A 23,093-nucleotide genomic window follows, 5' to 3' on the forward strand; every position below is an offset into this window, starting at 1 on the left:
CCCTGTCTTCTTCCTCCTCCTGCGGCTCCTCTTCCTCCCTCTTCCCCTGCAGCCCTGGGAATGCTCTGGGCTGGAACTTCTCCAGAGGAGAAGGTTGGTGTGAAGAGCTGGATACCAGGACGGAGCGCCGGGTGGACGGACGGAGCAGAGCCCGTAGGCGTGTGGACACGATTTCTCATTCCTCTCCCCGACTCCGCATTTCAAGATGGGGCTCCCGTCCAGGAGATGCTAATAAAAGGTACGTTCGCCTGCCTCGCTGGCCGTCCCACAGTCATTTCAACGGTGGGCTTTGGAGCTTTGAGCTTAACCAGACCTGCACATGTCCTCAGTCTAATTCCCTCCTGTGGCTTCTAATACCATCATATGTAGCCTCTGGCAACAAAGCCATTTTCTAATTGCTAATGTCCTCTCCCTTTAGCTCGCATCCTGCCAGAATCATTTACGACGCTCTGTCTGAATCTCCCCAGAAAGATGTGTTTTTCCTTTGGCAAGAAGGTTTCCAGAAAACAAGCCCCCCCACCGGACAAATAAACAGAAGAGTTCTGTTCATTAGCATCAGCACGCTAGGGAAGGTTCGGGGAGGTTTCTGGTGTTGCCGAAAAGACAGGAACGTTGCAGAAGTTCTTTGTGGAGTGTTTTTTCTTATTTACGTTTTTATCACATTTGTGACTTCACCCATTTAGTGAAGAACACTAGTTTGTTCATTACATCAACATTTTGTTAATGCTGCACTTCACTCTGGGAGTCCTTAAGAGACGCTCCAGGCGGTCAATAAAGACAGAGTCTCTGGCCTGTTGTTTTCAACCGGTATCCATAGCTCCTAGTCGAGTGCCCGGCACTTCATAAATGTTCATTAATATTTATTGTTGAATGGACTGAGATACCTTCTAATGGGAAACTGAGAGTCTGGCTGTCTTTCTCATGTCATGGTGATTGGTGTGAAGGAGGAAAAATATGACCTACTTTCACTCTCCGGAGCAATGAGACCCTTAAAATAGATTTTTAGCTCGCTTGCTTTAAACCTGCAACTACCACTAGGCATTTGGAAAGTCAACCCGTTCCCCCATGACAGATACAAACCGTGTTTCGTGCCGTGGCTGTACTTTCTTGGCAGCTCCAGGCTGAGCCTGCCAGCAACCACAGACAGGCTGCTCCCCCTACATTACACCCAGAAGAGGATGCTGGGCCCCCGTAAAAGAGATGTACTCCAAGTTAGATAGGCTACGGTGACATTTTCTCGTTTCTCTTCATTTTGTGGCGAGCAAAGCAAAAGTGCATGTATAATTCTGAAAATACTCCATACTGTTTTATTTTTCATCACTTTTAGCTACTTGATCCAGTGGCTGAGGATTTGAGAAAATATAAAATTTCAACCTCTGCTTTCCGTAGTTAGCAAAAGCTGATTTAATAGAACTCCAACAGCTGTTGGCCAAATCCCAGATGAAGCCATGCAGTGATTCTTAAGTGACTTTTTTTTTTTAAGTCTCTCTTATTCATAATGAAATTATAAATTAAAATCCAGACGGCTGTACAGTCTTTTCCCAGAGAGGAAAGTCTGTTTGCAAGTGTGCTGACAGCCAACGAGAAGGCCGGTGAGTCTCCCCACAGCGAGCCGGGCCGGGATGAAGGAGGAAGGCTGGATCCCTGGACTGAATTCAGGTGGAGACCTAAGAGTTTTCCGTGAACAGAGAGGGAGTATGTACCAGCAAGATGTAACACTGATTTGTGACGATGTCAGGCCTGGGCTTCAACGAAGGCCTGCGTCCACCTCATACTCACATGTGGATTCTGGACAGAGTAGCACACGTGCACTGAGACCTCCGAGGTGGCAGCGACTTCCCATGTTCCTCCAGCTTTGATCCTTTTAAAACCAATTACCGTAAAATGTGTGTATGATCCAGGTGTGAAGGGGACCTGTGCCCATGGGTATCTAGAAAACGAGCAAATCAATGCATCATTTATCCTAGAGAACTGCTGTTCTATGAAGTAATGTTCAGTGTAAACTACTGTGTTCAGTGTAGCAACAGTACTCTGGCCGGTTTGGCTCAGCGGTTAGAGCGTCGGCCTGCGGTCCAGAGAGACCCGGGTTCGGTTCCTGCTAAGGGCACGTACCTCAGTTGCAGTTTGTCCCTGGCCCTGGTTGGGTCGTGCGGGTGGCAACCACTTGATGTGTCCCTTTCAGGTCGATGTTTTTTTTTTCTCTCTCTCTCCCTCCCACTCTATCTGAACAAAAAAATGGAAAAATGTCCTCGGGTGAGGATAAAAAAAAAGTGTAGCAACAGTGGTCATAAATGTTATGGGTGACTATTCCTGAAATATAAAATGTAAAAAAATTTCCTTTTCATGCCTTGTCATTTTTTCGCCTATTTAAAAATATAATCCATGCATAGCTTCTAGGATTCAGCCCCACCAACAGAAAATGTGATTTACTAGCTTTGATGCTTTTAAGAGTTGAAGGGATTTGGCTATTGATTTCTTACCAGCCTTAGCTGGCTTATTAGAAATGTGTTGTGTTAATTTGGCCGACAGTGAGGTTGATGGTATAACAGCTTGACCACCAAAAGCAGCTTTGGTGTTTGCCCTTAATTAGAATTTTCATCACCTAGCAGCCGGGCTTCATGCCTTAAAGGGATTATGTTGAGGGTGTGGGAGGAGGCAGGTTAGTTGTTTTAGGGAGGCAGCCCCACTGCCCTGCTGGCCCAGAGGCTGGGGCATGTTTGAGGATTCCTGTCACCCTCTAAGTCGTTGTGAAAGTGTAGGGCACTGAAGAGAATTTCTCTTAAGGAAAACGTCTGGCTGAGGGTTGGCATGGCAACTGTAAACAAGACCCTACCTTTCCCGGTTCAGAAAGTTCAAACAAGTCTGCAGCTGGAAGCAGAACTCCGGGATGATCTGAATACCTGAGCGCTACGGAGAGAGCAGAAGCGGGCGCAGTTCATCAAAGAAGATAAAGCCAGAAACAGAGCTGCTGCGGAGGGCGGCAGGGCGCCCACAAGGCCTCCCTCGGTGGAGCGGAAGCAGAATATCAGATGGCTGAGATGGGCACGGAGGCAGCCTCGTGCGACCAAGGCCATTGTGCTGGTCTGGGCAGCTGGCCAGCCCGAAGGTGGACCAAGGTGACTAACCGCACAGGCTGAGAGCGCTGCCCACAATCATGTAACATATTTCAGATTGTCGTTTATTATTTATTTGTTTCAACTACAGTTTACATGCAATATTACTTTGTATTAGATTCAGGTGTACAGCATAGGATTTAGACAACTGTACAGTTACGAAGTGTTCCCCTTAATATTTCCAGGGCCCACCTGACAGCATGCATCATTACTACAATATTATTGACTCTATTCCCTATGCTGTAATTCACAGCCCTGTGACTATTCTGTAACTACCCATCTGCACTTCTCAATCCCTTCACCTTTGTCACCCAGTCCCCCAGCTCCTCTCCCCCTCTGGCAACCACCAGATTGTCTAATTCTGTGCCGTGCACCTGAAGCTAATACAAAATAATACTGAATGTAAAACTGTAATTGAAAAAAATAATGTTTAAAAATAAAAATAAAATCTTTTATAATTAAGAAAAAATTGTTTCTAACAAGCACTGCCTCCATGAAAGGGATTTGGAAAAAGACCAATAATAAAGTCAACTGGACCTCAATTTGAGCCACAGCCTATGTGGTGGTGTGGGCTGTGTCATCCGCTCCTTCCAGAGAAATCCCAAGCCCCGTGCACACGAAGGAACGCCGGGCTCTCCCCAGACTGCCAGGCAGATGACGGAGTCAGGTGATACTGACCATGGAGCAGGGAGATCCTACTAACCACCCCAACACAAACCACATTTACACATTCAGAAGGACCTAATATCAAGCCGGAAGGAGCTTGCAATTCATTTGCAAGAGAGAAGACTAGCGCATAGGAAGGCAATATTTTAGATTACTTGTGAAGCAATAAATAAGTAGCTGCAGACAGACATGCTCTGGATTCCAGAATCTAGTTTAATCCCATTTCAGCCATTTAGATCCTTGCATAAGAGTTTGTGTGCGTATAATTCCAAATTGGGGAAGACACAAGCATTGCCAAATATATGTGTTGACAATACTGTCCTAAAATGGAAATGTCCTTGTCGCTCTTACTGACTAAAAAGAGATGATTCAGAGCAACTTAAATATCCATTATCTGGGTCGTATATAAATACGATGCATTCATTTTTTTTTTTTTTTTTAAACTAGAGAATGAGGAGCTCACTTTGTACGAATATGGAGAGATTTTTGTATCATGCAGTGTCCAAGCAGGAAAGTAGAAACCATTCTATATATTCCAAGCACAGAAGAACGTAATGTAGGGAAATAGTCAAAAACTGCTGGAAATCACTGAGGAACAACCCAAACAGGGTGGGGGTGGGGGGCTCTCTTACCAAAAGCCTAGGAAGCTGCACTGTCCCTCGGCTGGACCCCCCAGCTGCACACCCCTGCTGCTGCGGGAAATGGTCCACCTCTTCCTTCCACACTGGAACCGACTGCCTGTGCTTCCCACTGGAAGAATCTACCGTGACATCGCTGGATGACCGAGTCTAGGAAAGGGGACGGAGGGTATCTAGAAAGATGAATTTGGATCTAACAGCCAAGAGAAGCAATCGGGAGCACCCACCCTTTCACTACTCAGATCCGTGCGTTCCGTCGTACCCATCCCCAGCAGCATCCTTCCACGAACAGAACGCAACTACACTGCTCACACCGAGGACACCAGGCTCACTCTCTCCCCTACAAGGGGGAACACAGAGTGGGCCGCTGTGAGGAAGCCATCTCGGCCACCATATTCACCTCTGGGTGATGTCAATTCCTCCTCTCTCTTTTTTCCTTTAATTTTATCTTTCGGTAACAGTTGACATTCAGGATTGTTTTGTATTAGTTTCAGGTGTACAGCGTAGTGGTTAGGCGATCAGGCACCTTACAAAGTGTTCCCCCCTGTATTTCCAGAACCCACCTGGCACCATGCATAGTTATTACAGTATCATTGACTACAATTCCTCTTGTCCTTTTGTTGCCATGGAACCTAGGATACACTGCAACTTAAAGGGGACATTGTAGAGTGAACCACCACCAACATTCAGTATTATGCATAACAAGCAAAGAAGGAAGCATGCATAGCAACTAAACTTCTTGTTTCCCTAACCGGTAACAAAACTAGTTGACTGATAATGATAACAGTTGAACAGTAATTGAGAATGAGTTTCTTCCCATGTCCGTTCTATGTTCCCTTTGCCTTTAACCAACATCTCAGTGGTTTGGGGGTCTTTCCTGGCAGGATGACTTAAACTTCCATTTCTCAAGGGTCTGAGACTTTAGTTTTGCAGGTTGCAATACTATTCCAATGATTTTTTCCATAATGGAAAGAGTTCAATGTAATAAACTTGCTACCAGGTAACTGGCTGCTCCCCCCGGGAATGATGCCACATCAGGGAATGACAGCTGGCTGGTCTCTGCTCTCAGCACATTAGGCACTTAGCAACGACAGTGGCCAGATCAGCCCCAGTGAGGAGAAGTCCATATTCTTACGTCCGTGCATGGCTTCTGTCTTTGCCACAATGGCCAGGCTCTATGTGAGCCTACTGAGCAAGCCTCAGGGTAGCTGGGAAGGGGGTTGACTGACATTCACAGAATGGTCCTTCCTGGCCAACTGATTACTGAGACCCTCATCAGTAGGTGTCCAATGGTGAGCACTCACATAGGACAGTGCCCATAGGAAGAGGTCCATGTGCAAACCTCTCCTGTAGACTCCCTTGTCACCAAGATGCCAGCCAAACCAGCAGTTACCAGGAATTGATATAAACCCCCTACCTCTTGGCCTTCTCTCCATCTACACAAAGTGGACAATTGCTCAGTGTTCAGCCTTGAGAGAACTTCCTTTACCACCTTCTGATGTGGGCTGTGATGTTTTAGCAGTCCATACCTACCTGGTGCCTTCCAGTGTAAGGGATCCTCTGTGAACCTGGCCCAAATATTTTTTTCCCCTGTTAACTTTAATCCCCAAAGGACAGAGGTGTGGGTTGAGGTAGAATTAAAATGCAGCCAGAGGAGGCGCTATGGGAGTACGAGCTACCTGCTCATGACGCTTGCTTGGTATATTCAGAACCTGCTCAACCCTACTCTGGTATGCACCGTTTGCTCTGGATGGTGGACTGCCGCTGTGCATGCCCAGCCTGTATTAGTCATCTCTTGCCGTGTAACAAATTATCCCCACTTAGCAACAAGCATTCATTATCTCCTGTCTTCTGGGAGTCAGGAACCTGGGAGCAGCTTCGCTGGAAGAATGTTGCAGGGTCGCTCACAAGGTTGCAGCCAAGCTGTCAGCCAGCACTTGACTCCCCTTGAGGTTTAACTAGACACGCTGCAGATTAGTGGTTCTCAAATGGGGGTGATTTGCCCCATCCCACCCGAGGGCATTTGCTAATGTTTGGTTGTCACAGCTGAGGGTAGTACTGCTACTGGAATCTAGTGGGTAGAAGCCAGGGATGCTGCTAAACATTCTACAATTCTCGGGACAGCCTCCCACATCGAAGATTTACTTGTCCCCAAAATGTCAACAGTGCTAAGGTTGAGAAATCCTGCTAGGGAGCCTCCTTTTGCTCTGGTCCCCAAACAAAACTGGCAGCCTTGTGGATTACTCCAAACAGTGCTATGAATAATACGCTCAAGAGTCTATGTTATTCCCCAAACCACGGGAGGTCAAAAACATTGTAGCTCTTTCTTAGTGGGAGGTTGGGACCAAGTGCAGCAATTTCCTTTCCCTTTCAAGAGGAAATGCCAGTATTTTCCCAGACCACTGGAGCCCTAGAATCTTCACCCAGGTAGTTGGCCTTTGATTTTTCTTAGGGTTTCTCTCCCACCCTCTGGCATACATGTGTCTTTTATTAAGGCATCTAGGCCATTTCCTGCTCATCCTGTCAATAACATCATATATCAGCATGGTGTTCGGAGGGCTATCAAGATGATCAAGCCTCTGCAGACAAGACCTTGTCAGAGAGCAAAGGAGTCAACATAGGCCTGGGGGTAAGACAATGAGTGTTTTGCGATCCTGCAAGTTGAAAGTAAACTCCATCTGGTGATCTTTCCTAATTTGGTATTGAGAGGGGGGAAAAGCATCTGCTAGATCAATAGCTGCATACAAAGTGCCAGGAGCTCTTTTGTGTCATCCACTAGAGACTACATCTGGTCCAATACCTGAGTAATTTTACAAGAATCCAGTCATTCTTCAATAACCATCTCCCTTCTGCACATGCCAAACAGATTAGTTAAATGCAGATATGCTAGAATAACCCCTGGATTCTTCAAGAGTTAGATGGAAATAAGAATCTCTGCAATTCCCCTCGGGCTGAGGTATTACATTCAGGTTCCTCGCAGATAGGAAGAGGAGATTCCAGGGAGTTTCCACGTGGCCCCGTGTACCTTAACAGCTCACTACACAGGTCAGGGAATCCATATGGGGGTTCCTACAGCGGCTGAGGATGACCTATGACAATTCCATTCAGGAATGGGAAAATCAATAGTGTGGGTGAGTGGGCCCATGTCGTTTATCACCTGATTTCCACAAATGACACCCCTTCCCTCCTCCTGTCGTCCAGAGGCAATCTGGGACTTTAGAGATTAGCATCAACTCAGAATCAATGTCCAGAAATCTCCCAAAGACCTGGGTCCCCTTTCCTCCCTGCACAGTCGCCCTAGTGAATAACTGCAGATCTTTTGGGAAAGACTTAAAGGGAAATCTGTGCAGACACGGCAGTGTTACGGGTCCCTTCCTCTCAGGCTGGAGGTCTCGGACTCGGCGTGCATGGCCTAGCGGAGGTGCTTGCTAGAACTAAGACCGCTGGGCGCACCTCCAGAGTGAGTGTCAGGGGCCTGGGGGAGGGCCCGACAACGTGCATTTCTAACAGATTCCCAGGTGATACTGCTGCTGCTACTCCTTGGACACCGTTTGAGATCTGACCTGAGGGTTTCTATGTCTTTGAACTGGTTCGGGTCTGAGATTTGAGTGACAGGCTGTCACCTTCCACTGTACAACTCGGGTTTCTGTTCCCTAGACCTGGGGACTTGCCAATGACATAAATCAAGTCACTCTTAGCGCATCTGTTTTGGGGCTAGGGCCACCATCACAGACCCCGGGTGCTCAAACGTCCCGCTTGCTGCTCCAGGCGCTGCTCCTACCGTCACTGACGCACCGCGCTTCCGCCAGGACGGGCTGCCACCGCTCCGCCTCTCCAGGAGCCTGTCGTCTGCTGAAACCGAGAAGTCGAGTTTAACGGAGGCGTCTTCTTTCCTCAGTGGGGCCTTTAAGAACCCTCAAACAGGGGCTGGCTTTAGCTCAGCGGTTCCTTCGAATCGAACCTTCAGTTCACTAACCGCTCTTGCCCGCGAGGGTGGTTCGAGACCCGCGGGTGCTCTCCAGCCCTTTAAAAACAGAAAGAACCCTCAAACAAGGGAGTCAGCTTGAAACCTCTGCCACGTCTGGAGGAGGCTGACCACAACGATATCACTCAAGAAAGGGCTTCCCGTGTGCCTCACTACTGTCTCCCGGCAGCTCCATCCTGGAGGCCAGAAACTGGGCAGCAGGCAGGGTAGTCAGAGTAGACACACCGAGTGGGCAAGAAGAGAAGAAACAGATGGCAACCCCACCCCTACGGCAGACTCCTCACTTGCTTAGTGGACGAGGAGGAGGCTTATCTGCAAAACAATGTTTTGGTTATCACATGCATTTTAATTACTAAAACAAGAGTGTGCTTTGTGATTTGAAGTGACTGGAGCTCCATCTGCATCAGGTAAGAGTGAGCAGAGAACTCAGGGGTCTGCCTGAGTTTTCATTCAGGTGATGGTCAAGAACTATCCCACGGAGTAGATTCTAAAAACTACTGGGAAAAACAAAGCAGGTTGCTATGTCACTGGGCTCTCTAAGTCCTGCTTCTCAATGGACCAGCTACCACGGCAAATGATGTGGAAACAGGCAGAGATGGTTACATCTCCGTGGAGAAGGCGGGAGCTGGAACAAGGTCCTCCCAGACACCGCCACAGCCTCCCAGGTCCCCAAAGGACCCCAGAGACAGCAGCTGTGGGTGGTACTGTGCTGAGCAATGCGGAGTCCACAGTGGCCCAGAAGCTCACTCATGGCTCTGACACTCTCCTGGCTCTCCTTCACACGACCTTGTTCCTGCCACGCTGACAATGTGCCTGTTGCCCTCGGAGGGGACAGAACCACCCCAGTGTGCTTCTGAGTGTCAACAAGGAGACTGGGTACAATGACAGGCAATGTCATGGAGTATCCTCCAGGAGGCTTGGACTTTAGATCTGCCCGAGTTTCATTCCTGAAAAATATACCTATCGTTTCTTCTCTTTTCGGGAGGTGGTACAATACGCATTTTAAATAAAGCATTTCACTACATGGGTAAGTCTGTTTCTGGAATCTGCTCTTTTCCTAAGATCCATTAGCTTACGCCTCCACTGGCACCAGAACAGCAGCAAAAAGGCTAACAGGTCAGGGTTAGAGAGAATAATAAAAGAAGATGAAATCAGAGAGGGATGTTCTTGGAGGTGGGGTTCCCATTCAGTCTTTAAACTCTGAGCCAGCCGTTGCTGGGGGCTCACCAGAGGGTGATGCGATTTGATAGGTATTAACAACATCACTCTAGCTGCTCTTTAGAGAACAGAATTGGGGGGTGGGGTGGGCAAGAGAGGAAGCTAGAATCTATTGAAATAATTCAGGTGGGAGACAAGAGCCGCCTGGACAGAGATGTTGGAGGCAGCACAGACGAGGTGGTCAGAATCCATAGGCAGAGCCAACAAAGTTTCCACGTAGACAGGATGTGACATGTGAACCAAAGAGTGAGGTCAAGATGAGTCTGAGTTTCTGGTCTGAGTAACTGGAAGGAGGGAATGGCTATTACCTGATAGAGTGTGGGAGGGACAGGTTTTAGGAAAAGACCAAATTTTAGACATGTTCATTGGAAACACCTCTGATATTTGAGGTGATGTCAAGTAGGCCGTTCAATATACAAGTTTTGTGTTTAGGAGACATACTCAGGCCAGGGACCGTTGGAGTCTTTAAGACAGACACAGTATTTAATGCCAGGTGAGGCAATTATATTGCCAAAGGAGTAGGCAGAGACAAGGATGAGGTCCAAAGACTAGGATCTGAGGTACTCCAACATCGAGAAATCATGGAGATAGGAAGGAGAGTGAGAAGGAGCAACTTGAAGAAATACGGTATCACTGAAGCCAAGAGAAGATGGTCCAGGAGGGGATAGATCAGCCCCTCAAAAGCTGCTGACAAACAGCAAGATGAAGACTACATGATGGGGCTGAAAGTCCAGATGGAGAAGGTTTAAGAAGACGGGGAAGAGAAGGATTACAGACAGAAAGTACAGGCATCCTTTTTCTAGTAGTTTTGCAGGAAAAGGGGGTAGTTAATGAAAGGACAAGTGAGGTCAAGTCATTTTTTTCTTTTAAGATGCAAGAAATAACAGCATGTTTTTCTTCCCATTGAAATGACCCAGCGGAGAGGGAGACACTGATGAGGTAAGGGAGGAAGGAAGAGTTGCTAAGGTGACGTATGGGCACTCATCCGGGCAAACAGGCCGTCTCCCACCCTGCGGAGGAAAATGCACACTGGGTCATCGTTTTGAAGGGAAGTTTGGCATTAAACATCTAAATTATAGATGTACGTGTTGGTAGACACAGCAGTTATATTTTCAAGATTCTCTTCAGCAGATTTACTAGCATCTATGTGCAAAGACATATCTACATGCTACTTATTAGAACATTGTAGGTAATATCAAAAGCCTGGAAAAAACTTAAAAGTATATTGATAGTGGGTGGTTAAACCATACCAGGAATACAATGCAGCACTGAAAATGAGGTTGACCTACATGTTCTGTACAGAAAAATCTCCAAAATTACTTAAGGGAAAAGTATCAACACGCAGAAAAGTACATGGTATGCTGCCATCTGTGGGGGGAAAAACAACAACAAAAAAAACCCAGAATAAGATGATACAGTTATATACAATATATGTTGATATGTGTAGAGAACATTTCTGAGATGGGGACTTACTTTCCACCGGCTATCTATCCTTTTAAACACACTTTAAGAAGTGTGTTTGTTATTTTTTATTAAAAATTAATTAAAAGAGAAAAATATCTTTGCTAGAAAGTAAAAATAAATCTAGCAATTTGGTGTACATTATTTTATAAATGTAATCTTCTTATATAACACCCGAGGCATACCAGTTGCGTTGTGGAAACTGAATGGGAACACAGGGCTGGAGGAGTGTCCTTACATAGCCATTAGCACTCCGCCCTCCACCAACAGAGCATTGCTCCTGCCCACAGCGGGAGCCCATGCTGAGACCAGGACCTTTGATCTCGAGTCCCAGCTAGCATGTGGCGCAAAGCGCAATCAGAGTGCAAATCTTTAGAGAAAATTACAGAGCCTCTGAAAGGGGATGGAGGCTTCCTCTAATTTCCTTTCCTGCTAGGTTCCTGTTCTTAAGTGAAAAACATTTGGACTTTTGATGAAATCTGCAAACACTTTGGAGGTATTTACACTGTATATAGTCAATTATTGGACAGTCCGGGATCACTTCCATTACTGAGATTGACAGACTGTTTCTTGCCAGGGCAGAGCCGTGGTTTCCCAAGGCATGGCTACGACACTGCCTCCTATACAGTTACATTAGGATTAGGAGACATCTTCAGCTCAGGGCGAGAGGCGACAAGGTGGGGGTGGGGGCTGACCCACGTACATCCAGGTTTTGATAATACATCATTAAAAATGTACAGGATGAGCTGCTAATCCTTAAAGTCGATACTCATCAAGAGAGGTGGCCCCTACAAATATTTTCAAACCATTAATTATACAACTCAGATCACGTTGTGAGAAAAATAGTAGTTTTTTAAAGAACTGAATTTCTTTCAGAGGTATTTGTCAGCCCCCGAGAGAGTGGGAGACAATTTCTGAATTACAAACTGAAAGCGAATCTCACGTTTCCCCGAGGCTGATGGCCTTGGCCCTCCCACCGAGGTTCTGCTGATAAGCTGGAGTGACCTTGATGCAGCTGGTCCAGAGAAACGGGTCCCAGGCACGTGTTCACTCTGGGAGAGCTCGGTCCCGGGAGGCTTTGTGTGCTGTATCTCACGGTTATTGATGACTGTGCCCAAGCCTTGAGCAAACTGTCTTGAATAATGTGGTTATTAAGGGAAAAAAACTTCCCTGGCCGGTGTGGCTCAGTTGGTTGGGTGCACAGAAAGGTTGCTGGTTGGATTCCAGGTCAGGGCACATACCCAGGTTTCTGCCTCGATTCCCTGTAGGGGGCGTGCAGGAGGCAGCTGATTAATAGTTCAGCTCTCACATTGATGTTTCTCTCTCTCCCTTCAAAAATCAATTTGAAAAAAAATCTTTTAAAAAAAAGAGAGATCTGAAGGACCATTCGAAAAGTGTAATCCAGTACAGGGGAGTCCATTTTCAGCTGGTGGGCACTGGTACACCCTGGTTGGTTGTTCACGGCCTCCTCTGCCCTGACTGGGCAGTGCCAAACCAGAGTGGCCAGTGTTCTTCCTGTATCCATTGTTGAATATTTTGAATATCACCCTGAACTGGCTTCATTAGGTGTACCTATAGGTGTGTACTAACAGGGAGTCTAGCAAAATCCAACTAGAAACACCTGGGGTCAGAAGCCAACTGTTTAGATTGTGGTCTATAGTGGCAGATCATTCTAGAAGGTAGCTAACTTCTCTAGTTCTTAGCATCTTCTCCTCCAAATTGGAAATATGATTAATCCTCACCTAACTGCCTTATGAGACTTCTGTTGAGGTTCAAACCAGATATTAGATATTTATCATTTTAAAAATTAATGTCAAAGAAATACATAGTAATTGCACACCATTTAGAAAATGCCAGAAAAGTAGAGTATAAATAATTATTCATTTTCTCACCACCTAAGAACAACTGTTAACATTTAAAATTTTTTCTTCCAGCTTTCTGTAAAAACTGACAATTCCACAACAGCTGCTGAGTGCGACAGAGATGAAATTGAACACGCCGCTGTCCTCCAGCCAGGCGGGGGCAAAAACGGTGAAACCAATGTTGTTATTGTCCTATGGAGAGATCCAAGTAAAAGAATAGGGGGAAGTTGTACCATAAAATACACTTATGGGTCTGGCTCCCAAAGATGACAAATAGTTTCAAGTATTTGTTTAGAAATAAGAGACACTTTATACCCAAAGGATTTCCTTAGGCTACTGACTCAATTCTATTCTAAGGGAAATGTCATTGTATTACTGCTATAAAATTTCAGTTACACGAAAACAAACTCTATACTGTGACCAGATCTGCCTTATTTCCTCAGTCATTATGCTCATGACAACAGCACTTCCGTCTTGGCTTGCCAGACACCTACAAGTCGCTGTAATTTTCGTAGCTATGCAATCTGTTTAAACATACAGGCATCTTCGAACTGATGGGTAAGGAAGGCTTTCCCTAGGACAAAAATCCAGCCTATTGGAAGCAATCACCCTGTCAACGGCCTTAAACACATACAGTGTTATATGGGCTGATGCTTTCCACAAAGGTTTTAGTTCTTTATTATTTTCTTCTCAAAAGATAACTGCTATTACAGCAAACGGTGCTCATCACCTCTATCTGGGATGGCCCTGTCCTCCTAGATTATCATCTTAGGTACACTGACCTGTCAGCTATGTCCCGCTCCCCAGTCTCACGCCTTTTCCTACCCCTGGGCTCCTGGCAAGAATAAGCCTTAGAATTCTCCTTCAGTATCTCTGGGAGTGGGCCTAGGGGCCTGTATTTTTTTTTAATCCTCACCCAAGGATATTTTTCCATTTATCTTCAGATAGAGTGGGAAGGAGGGAGGGAGAGAGAGAAACATCTACGTGAGAGGGATACATCGACTGGTTGCCTTCCACACAACCCTGACCAGGGCTGGGTACGAACTGAAACCGAGGTGTGCGACCTTGACCGGAATCGAACTGATGCTGTAACCACGGAACCAAACCAGCCAGGGCAAGGGGCCTGTATTTTTAATAGGCCCTTGAGTTTATTAATTCAAATAATTTTTTACCTCTGTAAAATGGGGATAGTTCCTACCTCACAAGGTAGCTGTGGCAATGAATGCGTTAACTCTATGTGGCGTGCTTAGACCCCTGCCTGGCGCTCAGCTCTGCATAAGTGCCCATCATTATTACCGTGGTTTTTCTAACATAACCAGCCAGTCAGGGAGAGGCGTTTGGGAAACACTATCCACTAGTTTTCCTAGAATTAAGTGTGTCTAAAACTCATCTGGTGGTTTCTAGAAGCAGGTGCCAGGGCCTAGCCCCAGAGATTCCGCTTTAATAAGGCGGATACCTGGCTGGGAATCGGTATTTCCTTGAGAGGGAAAACGGAGCATCAGCGGATATCCTGCAGACCAGGGGTTTACCTGTTCACATTCCTAATCCCTAGGACCAAGCAGCTTGCCTCCAACTGGGGCAAAGATGAGGCCCATGCAGACAGAGAGCGTTGTGGCAGCCTTCTGATAACATGCCAAAGGACCGCTGGGCCCACACTGCCTGTGTCGGGCTGGCTCTGCTGTGAGGAAGCAGATGCTGTCTCTGCAGGCTGCCCTGGTGAGCGCCGGGAAGCTGCTCGCCGGGCTTGGCAGGCCCACCTCTCCCGGCAGTGGGAGCCTGGCCAGAGCTGTCCCTGCCTCCAACCTGTCCAGCCTGGGCCAACTCGGGCCAGCTCCAGGGGCCGCTGAAGACACGGCCTGGAATCCTTCCTGCAGTGGAGCCCAGATGGCTCGGGAAGAAAGCAGTGTGCATCCCTGGCCAGCCCAAGAAGCTTCCGTGCCTGGGCAAGAACGCCTGAGAACCCTTACGCCTCACGGGTGAGCCGTGGAGCCAGCCCCCACGCGCGTGTGTTCTGACCTCTGAAAGCTGAGATTTAAAGGGCGAGCGAGATGACAAGGTTCTTGTTTCTCTGATGGACAACGTTCCTTCCTGGACGTCCACTCGTGATTATGCACATTATGCATTTAAGCATCATCAATACTTGAACCTCCTGGAACGTGGTCAAACCTGGACCCATCCATAAACAAAGACATTACGTAGTTAAGAGCTAGGCATTTAAACGGAGACAACTACGTCCCTACTTTTACTAAAAACTATTGTTTTTCACAGAAAATTAGGTATAGGCAATGTTATAATAAAGTAGAATTAACATTTTAAAAAATGCTTTCCTTCAGACTCCTGTAATTTTTCTCCTCGTTCTTTCTAAATCCAGTGCATGTACTTTCTCCTCCTAAAATGCTACATACGGGCAAGCCTGTCCTACACTTGGGAAGCCCCCTGTCTGGGACGCCCCCTCAGCTCTGACTCCAGCGTTGCCAATGGAAATCCTGGCTGACTTCTCCAGATTCCTTTTGCACTGTTGCCCTTTGGCCTTCTCTTGGCCCGAGGGGTAAATCCACTCATGACATGACTGCCCCAAGAAAACAGATGGGAAAAAGGTCTACACAGACTTGGGCAGTTGAGTTGGGAATTCCAGGGTCCCAGGAACCCTGAGCTCGAGTGGAGTCACAGGCTTTGGGTGATCCCTAAGGAAGCCCCAAATCCTGCTCTTCTGGGGAGAAACACAACCAGAGGAGGACTGGGACCCAGGTTGCTCTATTCTAATAGCGGTGCTGTATACATATACAGTATCTCTACAAAATATATATAGTATATTTTACATAAGCAAATACCTGGGTCTGGATGTTCTATCAACATGATCTGCACAAACCACTGTCACAGATTTCAAGGTTCTAGAAGGCAAGAACTAGATAGAGAGCATTTTCTTTGCATAGCACCTAGGTTATTTAGGCAGAGGTACCGTTTGATGTTATGGTACAAGCAGGGTTATGTCAACTGCCTGCTGAAATTCTTAAAGGGGAATAGGGAATATTTATTTGGAAGTCATTGTATGAGCAAGGGTTGTGTGATAGTATAAAAAAACATGTCAAAAAAAATCTCACCAACAAAGATTCAGACAGAGTTTTTGGAGGTTCCTAAATCACTCTTACATATGTCCCTGGGCTTCCCTTCCTGAGAGTCCCCCTCACCTGCACCTAGGTGATACTCAGCACTTCCTGCCCCAGAAGGTTCCTTCAGCTCTCGGGCCAAATTCACATCCCCGGCCTCCCACAGCTCCACCCACGGCTCTGACCCACTAGCTGCAACTGCTTCTGGTGTATCAGCCTCGGCGCTAAGCTGGTGCACCCTGAGCTCCAGTGCTGTATCTTATCAGCCACGGAATTCCCGCCACGCATCCTGGGACTTGGCACATCCTAAATGCCCACCACACCACAGGCCTCTTGCCTGATCACCAGCAGCAGGGAGGCTTCTAAGCCAGAGCAGTTTTAGAGTTTTTGCTCTTCACTACCAGGGACTCTAAGTACTGCCAGATTCAAGCAAAATGCCACTTTAACTCCTGGAAGAGAGAGATGAAAATTAATCGAACACCTGAACGTGTAGCATTACAGACAGGGAGGGACCACTGGGGGCACGTATGAATATCACATAAATGTACTCGGAAGTGTTTAAATGCCCTTCGTTTGTAAAGCTGACCTCAGGTTATAGAAGGGAAGCGTTTGTTAAGACTGTAGTCACACTTTTTTCAGTAAAACTTTATATGCACACACACGTGTTATCATTTTATCTGTAGATCTCAAAGTCTTACTCTTACTGAAATTGGGTTGAGGGTGCTAGTAACACCTACCAGACACTGTCTGTACTTATGTGAAAGATGGCACGCTACATCTATTTTAAGCAAGGTCAATTACATGCAGCGGACGGATTACTGCAAGGAAATGGAATGTTATGAAAAGCAACTGTCTTTTGACATAAACTCTATATGTTCTTTCCACCTGCAATCCAGGACTACCGGTAGAATATTAAACTCTGGGCAATAACAGCAAAGACAGCCAAAACATTAAAAGATACTGAATGGCTTCAGGGGTCTGATCACTTTCTAAATCTTACTTAGAAGCATCAGTAAAGGAAAGACACCCTCAATGGAGTGAGTGATTTGTCCAAACTATAGTGGCCTCTGAGGGAACCCTGCCTGCTCCACTCACTTTCTCTGCAAGTTTTCTGCACAGAGTCGGAGAGGAGGCTGATGCATAGGGTAGGGTCTGATTTCTGTTTCTCCCTCCACATTATACCTCTCTCAACCTCCTTCCTGCCCAGAATGCTCTTTGTGTGTCCCCAGGCCATAGAATCAGAGCAGATGCCGCCACAGCTCCATCCCAGGTAAGTCCAGTGATTCAATTTTAAAGCCAGAAGCTTCTTTGCATCGTTCCTTAAAAAAATTGGGGTAACCTCTGTTGCCAGCAAAGATTGAAGGTTCTCCTACCAGCTCCTGGGGCCCAGAGCAGCACAGCTTGTGCCACACTGTGCAGGCTTGGGTCTCACCCTCTAGGGCACTCATACGTTCATAAAGAGGAGTGAGTAGCGATTAAAAGGGTTTTAAAGATTCTCACAATAACTAAAAACCAAACTACCAGTGTAACTTCATCTTTCATCTTGACAGATACTTGCTTCTCCAAGTTCATCCTTTATCTGAAAACTCAAAGCAAATCACAAGCAAACTTGCTCTGCTCACTCACTGTGCCCTGACTGGACATTTTACTACCTGCCTTTAGTTCCGCAACACCCTGGAGTCCAGGTCCCTGCTCACCCATGCTGTTTCCACTGACCATGCTGCCATTGACCTGTCTCGTGCTCAAATTCAGAACTTGTCTCTATCACTTACCTATATGCATTGGTAAGTGAGATCATTAATCACTGTCAAGCACTGGAATTATTAAAGCTCATCTGCATTTCAGCAGCTTTCTCAGAGATTGCCTCATATCATTATTGAGACTTTTCATGCCACGCTCTGCCCGCGAGATCGTCAGCCTCTTGAGGGGAAGATATGTCTCTTTCCTTTCATTGTCCACAGAGTATGTACTCACAACTACATTTTCTGAACACTTTGGGGTGTGTGTTTATCACGCAAGATAATTTGCATGAACAAATAATAATTAACAGCTCTTTCTTGCCCATTTTCATTCTCAGCAGGGGCTGCCCTCAAAGGAGCCATTTATAAATCCTCCATTCTCTATTGATAATAAATGATAAGACTTCCCCCAACTAAGCCAGGCCTTAGAACAGTTGCAAATCCTGTTACCTCACCTGGCCTAAAGACTCTGAAGATCACTGCAAGCCAGACATCCAGCAGAGCCCCCCAACCCCCCCCCCACACACACACCCCTGCAGGTCCCAGGGTCTGGGAAGGGGTTGTGTGTGTATGATTCTATATGTGGTTTATACATATGGTTATATATATAGTTACTATATAGCTTCTACCCCCGCAGGCAGCAGGTACCTGGGAAGGTTATTATATATATAATACACACACACATATGCAGAATCTCCCCGAGGGAGGAAAATTAATGGGGCTAAATCACCAACATCTGACAGAGACACTTTCAGGTGGTACAACCAGATCTGAGCTTTCTCCTTGTTCCGGCCTACAGCAGGGTTTTCAGTCCGGATCCCTAAAAAGGGGGTGCCGCTCCTCTGCTACACGTAGCAGGCTGCCCCAAACCCACACACGCTGCAGTTAGAATGGGTTGACCTAGCCTCTCCTGACAGTGGCCCACAACACCTCTTTGCAGACAACCTCGTGCTCCCCAAAACTACTTCTGAATGCTGGCGGACTCCGCGCTGCCCCAACTTCCCGCAGGGTGGTACCTGGAAGAGCAAGCGACTTAAAAACGAGTAAAACAAGCCGCGCTCCCACTGCTCTGACGCGACTGGTGTCCTCGTCTAAATAAAAAGGTCTCTGTTTGCAAATCCAGTTTGCTCGACCGGTAATCCACCCCCGCCCCCAGCCCAGCGTGTCCGCCCCGTACAGCTGTTTCTAATCCCTACTTTTCTCACTTGGCGTCCCGGGCTCCAGCTGACCAGACACTAAGCCACTTAGCGTTCCCCCTCCCCCCGCCAGGGTCTGTCCTCCCTCCGCCGTCTCCTCTTTCCCCGCCTGCCTCCCCAGGGGCAGAGTGTGGGAAGAACGAATTTCCGCCCGGTTTGCTCGCCACTCGCCAACTTGGGTCCCTTCCGGACGCAGCCTGCGCACCCCGGCTCCTCCCCCGGCTGTTCCACGCAGGCCGCGCTCGGGGTCCCGTACCCGGCGAGGAGGCGCGGGCCGCGGGGGCCGAGACGCCCGCCGGGGCGCAGCAGCCAAGCCGCGCCCCGAGCAGCTCTTGGAAGGGCTCCCGTCTGCCTGCAGCTGGGGAATCCACTCGGCGGTGAGAATCCGTGCCAGGGAATCCAGCTCTCCGGACTCAAGCTGCAAACAAAAAACTCAGCCGCTTCCCCCTCCGCCCCACGACGCTCACCCGAAGAAACAGTTTTCTGCAGAGATGCAACAAGTAGCACCCGCAGCTCGCGGAGCGCCCTGCGCCGCCTGACTTGGCTGGGCGAAGCAAGCCTGCACAGACCCGGGCCAGACACCGGACAAAGGGCGGAGGAGGGGCCGGACCGCGCAGCGGAGTCCCAAAAGAGGCCATTTAGCGACTCTGGCCAGGCCAAGGGGAATGCAGAGGAGACACAGAGCCGGCGGGCCAAGACGACGATCCGGCAGCTGCACGCAGGGCGGGCGGCAATGGAGGCTGCCCGCGCCGTGCGCTTTCTGCTCGTGGTGTGCGGCTGCCTCGCGCTCCCGCCGTGGGCCCAGCCGGTGTGCCCGGAGCGCTGCGACTGCCAGCACCCCCAGCACCTCCTGTGCACCAACAGGGGGCTCCGCGCCGTGCCCAAGACCAGCTCGCTGCCGAGCCCTCAGGATGTGCTCACCTACAGCCTTGGCGGCAACTTCATAACCAACATCACAGCTTTTGACTTCCACCGCCTGGGGCAGCTCAGACGGCTGGACCTGCAATACAACCAGATCCGCTCTCTGCACCCCAAGACCTTCGAGAAGCTCTCGCGACTGGAGGAGCTCTACCTGGGGAACAATCTCCTGCAGGCGCTCCCGCCGGGCACACTGGCCCCGCTGCGCAAGCTGCGCATCCTCTACGCCAACGGGAACGAGATCGGCCGCCTGAGCCGAGGCTCGTTCGAGGGCCTGGAGAGTCTGGTCAAGCTGCGGCTGGACGGAAACGCCTTGGGGGCGCTGCCGGACGCGGTCTTCGCTCCCTTGGGCAACTTGCTCTACTTACATCTGGAGTCCAACCGGATCCGCTTTCTGGGCAAGAACGCCTTCGCCCAGCTGGGCAAGCTGCGCTTTCTCAACCTCTCTGCCAACGAGCTGCAGCCCTCCCTACGCCACGCGGCCACCTTCGCACCGCTGCGCTCCCTCTCCACCCTTATCCTCTCCGCCAACAGCCTACAGCACCTGGGCCCGCGGGTCTTCCAGCACCTGCCGCGCCTCGGCCTACTGTCGCTCAGGGGCAACCAGCTCACGCATCTCGCGCCGGAGGCCTTTTGGGGGTTGGAGGCTCTGCGCGAGCTGCGCCTGGAGGGCAATCGTCTGAGCCAGCTGCCCGTGGCGTTGCTGGAACCTCTGCACAGCCTGGAGGCGCTGGACCTGAGCAGCAACGAGCTGTCCGCTCTCCACCCCACTGTCTTTGGCCACCTGGGCCGGTTGCGCGAACTCAGCCTACGCGACAACGCGCTCAGCGCCCTCTCGGGGGACATCTTCGCCGCCAGCCCGGCCCTCTACCGGCTGGACCTAGACGGCAACGGCTGGACCTGCGACTGCCGGTTACGGGGCCTGAAGCGCTGGATGGGCGACTGGCACTCTCAAGGCCGGCTCCTCACCGTCTTCGTGCAGTGTCGCCACCCCCCGGCCCTGCGGGGCAAGTACCTGGATTACCTGGACGACCAACAACTGCAGAACGGGTCTTGCACCGAGCCCTCTCCCTCGGTTTCCCCGACGGACGATGGCAAGCGGCGGCCCTTACCCACAGCTACGAGGGAGAAGATGGCGCCCCCTGCGGGTGGCCTAGCGGAGGAGCTGCCGCTGCAGCCGCAGCCACAGCAGCGGGGTCGATTACTGCCCGGGGTGCCCTGGGATGGGGCCTCCAGAGAGCTCTTGGGCAACCGAAGCGCCCTGAGGCTGAGCCGATGGGGTCCAGGCCTCCAGCAGCCGGGCCCTTCCGCCGCTGCTGTGGCGGGCCCGGCGCCACATCCCCTGGACCTGCTGGAGAAGCCCGAGGGGGGACGTCCGACGCCGGCCGATCTTGCCCACGCGGAGCCCACCCCGACCGCTACGCCATCCTCTGCGCCACCGCCCGCTAGCGACCTCTGGCAGCGCGCGGCGAAGCAGCTCCTAGCGGCACAGCAACAGGAGAGCGCCGCCCAGTCCGACGGCGGGGTGGGCCTGCCACCGCTGGTGTCCGACCCGTGTGACTTCAATAAGTTCATCCTGTGCAACCTGACGGTGGAGGCCGTGGGGGCCGACAGCGCCTCCGTGCGCTGGGCAGTGCGCGAGCACCGCAGCCCCCGGCCGCTGGGCGGCGCGCGCTTCCGCCTGCTCTTCGACCGCTTTGGCCAGCAGCCGAAATTCCACCGTTTCGTCTACCTGCCCGAGCGCAGCGACTCGGCCACGCTGCGCGAGCTGCGCGGGGACACTCCGTACCTGGTGTGTGTGGAGAGTGTGCTGGGGGGCCGGGTCTGCCCAGTGGCTCCCCGGGACCACTGCGCTGGGCTGGTTACCCTGCCGGAGCCTGGGAGTCGGAGCAGCATTGACTACCAGCTGCTGACCTTGGCTCTGCTGGCGGTCAACGCGCTGCTCGTGCTTCTGGCCTTGGCGGCCTGGGCGTCGCGCTGGCTGCGGAGGAAGCTGCGGGCCAGGAGGAAGGGAGGGGCTCCTGTCCACGTTCGCCACATGTACTCGACCCGACGGCCCCTGCGCTCCATGGGCACTGGCGTGTCTGCAGACTTCTCCGGGTTCCAGTCGCACAGGCCGCGCACCACCGTGTGCGCGCTCAGCGAGGCGGACCTCATCGAGTTTCCCTGTGACCGCTTCATGGACAGCGGGGGCAGCGGCGCGGGCGGCAGCTTGAGGCGGGAGGACCATCTCCTGCAGCGGTTTGCAGACTAGATCCAGGGCCTCCAGGGGTGTGGAGACCCGCTCATTGGCCTTGAGGAGCCGGGGCCCTTCAACCCACCTCAGGGGAAGATACCATTTTATCAGACCGTCTCCTTTCGCCCTTCTGTGCACCTGGCCAGAGAGGCCAAAGGGGACAGCCAGCCAGTTCGGCACCGCCCCTCCCCCCCACTACTCATAAAGTAAATGAATGGTACTTGGTGGTCAAGGCCAAGGTTAGGGGACACATGGATGGTGGGGCCCAGAAGTGGGAGGCCTTTATGCGGGGTCCTCGGTGCAGCTATGAGTTGGCTTTTGTGGCATTGCAATGCAGTGGCCAATAGCCCGACCCTCCTGGGGGTAGAAAACGGGCCTTCAGCCCCAACGTGGCCAGGAAGAGATTTGGATACATGCTTTTTATTTGTTCAGTGTCTTCTCCCTTCCCCCCCAAAGTGTTTTGGTTTTGGTTTTATTTAAGGAAAAAGGAACTTATTACCATTACAAAGGAGGCTTGGCAAGGGACTCCACTGGTCTGGAGGTTTCCGCCAAGAGGGTGATGTAAGCAGGTGGTCAAAGTTTAACACTCACCAGGGAACTCTTACGTGGTTAATAGAACCTTCAGGATAACTTAATGTTTAAGTAATTGGAGACACTATTTTTTACAACAATGTGAAGAGCTCTGACATTTAACAAACTGACAAACTCAAGGACTATTTTAGCCGAGCCCAGTGGCTCAACAGTTGTCTTCTGAACATTAACACCACAAGAGCGCTTGCTGACCTTGGGGTTCACTTAGATTACATACTTTCCCGGAGAAGGCTGCGTGCAAGACTTCTCTGTCAGGGTTGCTCCTGTGGCTTTTTAATTTTATTTTTTTAAACCTATAGATGAAAAAGGAAATTTCAATACCAGACTCGATCAAAGAATGTCATGTGGATGTGACCGAAGACC

The 23,093-nt window shown here is 49.8% G+C and overlaps 1 protein-coding gene across 1 annotated transcript; it reads left to right on the forward strand.

The window, feature by feature from the left end:
- The first annotated feature begins 19,451 nt into the window (after window positions 1–19,451).
- Window positions 19,452–22,335, forward strand: TRIL (TLR4 interactor with leucine rich repeats). The gene has a single exon (XM_036247137.1). It carries the CDS (start codon window positions 19,719–19,721, stop codon window positions 22,155–22,157), a length of 2,439 nt encoding a protein of 812 aa, XP_036103030.1. The 5' UTR covers window positions 19,452–19,718; the 3' UTR covers window positions 22,158–22,335.
- The last annotated feature ends 758 nt before the right edge of the window (window positions 22,336–23,093 follow it).

This window comes from Molossus molossus, unplaced genomic scaffold, assembly GCF_014108415.1.
Source record: "Molossus molossus isolate mMolMol1 unplaced genomic scaffold, mMolMol1.p scaffold_m16_p_7, whole genome shotgun sequence".
NCBI lineage: Eukaryota > Metazoa > Chordata > Mammalia > Chiroptera > Molossidae > Molossus > Molossus molossus.